This window comes from Stylophora pistillata, chromosome 2 (assembly GCF_964205215.1).
Source record: "Stylophora pistillata chromosome 2, jaStyPist1.2, whole genome shotgun sequence".
Lineage (NCBI taxonomy): Eukaryota > Metazoa > Cnidaria > Anthozoa > Scleractinia > Pocilloporidae > Stylophora > Stylophora pistillata.
In genome coordinates, this window is record NC_142520.1 from 36,429,831 (window position 1) to 36,433,879 (window position 4,049).

The 4,049-nt window shown below is 37.7% G+C and overlaps 1 protein-coding gene across 1 annotated transcript; it reads left to right on the plus strand.

Moving 5' to 3' along the window:
* The first annotated feature begins 1,033 nt into the window (after window positions 1-1,033).
* Window positions 1,034-3,734, plus strand: LOC111341055 (uncharacterized). The gene is made up of 2 exons (XM_088750029.1): window positions 1,034-1,503; window positions 1,935-3,734. The coding sequence occupies exons 1-2, from the start codon at window positions 1,172-1,174 to the stop codon at window positions 2,932-2,934; spliced, it is 1,332 nt and encodes a 443-aa protein (XP_088606155.1). The 5' UTR covers window positions 1,034-1,171; the 3' UTR covers window positions 2,935-3,734.
* Window positions 3,735-4,049: the final 315 nt, after the last annotated feature.

Consider the following 4,049-nt stretch of genomic DNA (forward strand, 5'->3'; position numbering starts at 1 on the left):
AGGTTGAAGGGTAAATTGTTCAATCTATTTACCCGCACGAAGGAGAATTTAGCGATAAACCTTGTGTTTGAAAATCTTGACTTAGCGTACGAGTAACGGATATTATTGAATATGTGCAACCGAGGATTCGACTTCGGCGATGGGCGACTCCTTAAGTTCATTCATGAAGAACCGCTCAAACTGAACAATTGGCACGTGTTGACCCTTTTGGATAAGATGTCCCGACTCGTTTAGCTTTCAAAAGAAGGAGACGAAACAATTTTCGCAGGAAAAGCTTACCTTATAGTTTTGTGACATTAAACCACTTTTTTTTGCTCTTCGTCACAAACTCCAGCATCTCATTTCCTCCAGAGTTCATCTTTATTTTCACCACTATGGTCAGCACCTCTCCGCTCTTCGAAGGATAGTATACTTTAGTTTACCGAACATTTTACAGAAGCTGATGAATATGGATTAAAAATTCCAGCCAGTGAAGAGCTGATACGTCACAGATTTGGCGCGAAGTCATTATGCTTGCGTAGTTAGCCAAGTGGAAAATTCGAAAAAAAAAAGTAGTAACTGCCTCTTTAAAAATGAAAAAACTAGAAAAGAATATAGGAACTGTAAAAAAATTGAAAAAATAAAGAATAAGAAAGATAATAAGTTTTGAGTTCAGTGAAGAGATTTAGAAAGATGTTTTTCGTCTTGTCACGAGCGTGGGACAAAGATAAATTTTCCGAGTCCCAAGGAGGAATCGACCCTTTAGATTCCTCGCTCCGATGCTCTACCGCTGAGCCACAGAGACTCCGTGGTGAACGAGGCTCATTACGAAGTTCACAATTGACGAAAGCGTCATTTTTTTTTTAATTCCAGATTTCAACTTTCCTATTATAAATAGATAAAATAGAGACAACGGCGACTAAAGGATCTATAAGGCCCGGTTCAAACGTCGAACTTTACATGTGCCGAACCTAATAATTAGGTTCGGCACATGTAAAGTTCGACGTTTGAATCAATTAGGTCCGGCAGATTTGTATTCGGGTCGACCTGCCGTTCTATTCGACCGGGCTGATAGAACGGCAAAAGATCAACTTTGATTCATACGTCGAACCGTTTCATGTGCCGAATCTAATGCATACATTACAAATACATTAAATAAATTAATTTTTACCCAGAGTTCTGCACGATTCTTATGTTTGACATGCGCATACGACTTGTTTTGATCTTTTCAAACAAAATGGCGGGAAGAGCGGAAGATATGTGTTCCTCTTGCTTCGAGAACACGAAATATACGTGTCTGAGGTGTAAGAATTACTTTTGTATGCGGTGTTCCGTATTTGAAAATGATGAAAGTGTAGCGGGTTGGAAAGCAGGCAGTTCGGTAGCGTACTGCGAGTCATGTTTTCGAGAGAAAATGATTCTTGAAGAAACCGAAGGCAATGATCACGAGGAGACCAGTGTGGGTCAGAAAAGCCAAGAGTCAAGCTTGAATGTTAAGTCCACAAAGCCACCCGCTATGAAAAGGTATGCTTCTCAGGTCATTCTGATATTATTTCTCTGAAAAGCCCCGAGGGGACGTGAATTAAGTAAAGTACGTAAGCTTAAGTATTGATAATGTCCCTTCTTTTGTTCTAAATGGGCTACACACTCAAATTAAATTTGCTTGTTTGGTCAGTTTGAGCTAATAAGCAAATGCTAAGGTTTGCCATGGATATCTCGGTCATAAACTTTTTTTGTTTACTTTTTTACTGAAAGGTCATGAGAAAAGACATTTTTGAAGAAAAACATGTGATCATTTCAGTTAACATCATTATATTCATAATTTCCTCAGCGGAGATTGTAGGAAGTTTCAAATAGTAAAATTTGGTTGTCTAATTTTCACCAACCCAGGTTATGAAACATAATTATAATAAGCTGATGAAGCTAATATCTAGGTTTGAATGTTTGTCCTATAGCAAAAACATTGACGCAAATGAGGATGAAGATGATGTTACAAGTGAAGAGGGTGATGACAATGAAGATGTGGACAAAACTTTGTCACTATTTGTAAAGAAAGGAAAGGCCAGGAAGGGCAAAAGACCTGGGCGAAGACCTCAATGGTGCCCGAAAGTTCTTGATGATTTCATTGACATTGTTGTTAACAGCAATGAGTTTAAGACCAAACTGATTTTTACGAACACCAAGAATCAGAGAAATAGTCCAATTTATGCCAAAATCTTGGATGAGCTGAAAGGCAGGGCATCAGCAAGAGGTGACAAGTTCAACATGTCAATTGCCCAGCTGAGGACCAAGTTCAAAAAGTGTGTCAGCCAGTGTAAACAAGCTGCACTAACTCAGAAAACTGCAACAGGAATAAAGAGGTACCAGGAAGACCATGGGTTTGGAAGCTGGTTCAATGCCTTGTTTGCAGTGGTTAAAACAAGGGATTCCTGTCAGCCCGAACGTGCTTTAGAGCCATCATCATCGTCCTCTCCATGTACCCCTGGAAGTTCTCATGATGACCACCCTTCTGATAATGCTGGGGACGAAGATGCCCTGTATATACCAAAAAGGTCTGCAAAGAAGGAGAAATTTGCTAAAGATAAACTTGACAACACCCAAGTGATGAAACTCATCACTGAAGTTGTCAGAAATGACCCCACAAAAGAGATGATCAGCTTTCTGAAAGACGAAATGGAAAAGTCCCGAGAGCATGAGTTGAAGTTATTTCAACTCATGCTTGGTCATATAGCCAATTCAGGCTTGCCTCCATCATCCAGTATGGTGCCTCCATCCTCCAATATGGAAACAGGGTTTTACCAATCATGGAATCAGGGCTTTCCCTGTCATGAAGCAGGGTTTTACCCATCATTGCAGGGTTCTCAAGGGCCACAACAAACCACCCAGGAAAGCATGTCTGAAGGTTCTTATGGGAACCCTTTCCTTTATGGCAATGGAAAATACCAGACATTGTAGACATAGAGCTTATTAGTTATAATGTGCTCATAACTATTACTTTGACCACAGTTCTTCTCAGGTCTATTTATTGTGTTGCATTGGACAGCATTCTTACTGGTTTTAACTTAAGTTCTTTTTTGCAAGAATAGATTTCTTTTGAACACTTTGAATTAAAAAAAAATGGTTGAATATGGATAAATTTATTTCTACGTTTGTTTCAGTTCAATATGTTGCAAAATGATGATACAGTAACATTTTTTAGTACCGTAGTTTTTTGATTAAATGCCGGGCTTTCAGTAAATGCCTGGTCTCCAAGGTGGAGTTTTAAATAAACCCCTGAAGTATCTATTAGAGGTTAAACAAGGTGCAGATATAATGTAACAATTTATGTCTGTACAAATGTTACCCGTGCCCCATTATAAAGCCATACAAAATTTATGAAGAAATAACCAGAACTTCATGAATAAAGAGCTCAAGCGAGCTTCGGGGGTCAAATAAACCCTAGGTCCACAATGTTTCAAAAAGGTAAATGCCAGGGGTTTTTAATTGAGAAAAGACGGTATATCTGCTGTAGGGCAATTGCAAAATATACATAACAATCAAAGGAGTTTTATTTAACATGAATAAACTACAAGGAAAATGTGTGTATATCAGAAGTAAAATAATTATATGTTGAATGTTTTTTTTTTCAACAATATTTGCAGTACATAAAAATTGAATGTTTAAACTTTATTTTTCTATTAATATTAAATTTATGAAAGTCATCTTTCATTGTTGTTTCAGAACATAAATGCAATTAAAAGCAATTTACCATTTAAGCTGCATAGTCAATGGACAAGTTCTCCTTACTGGTCTCTTTGTTTCCTTTAGTATTAGTTGGGAGAATTTTTAATTATTCAAGGGGATGTCTATTTGCTGATCACTTCCTTAATTCTCACAACCTTTTTATGACTGGATTGACACTGTGAAGAAAAAATTTGATCTTGACAACAATGAAATCGAAGAGGGGATGAAACTTTTCCTTTGGTACCCTCAACAAGCAGTAATTTTTGTGAAGTGGCTCAACATTTTTCTCCAAGATTGAAGATCTTAGTGGGCACCCATATAAAGGGAATAATGCAAAGTTTATCCAA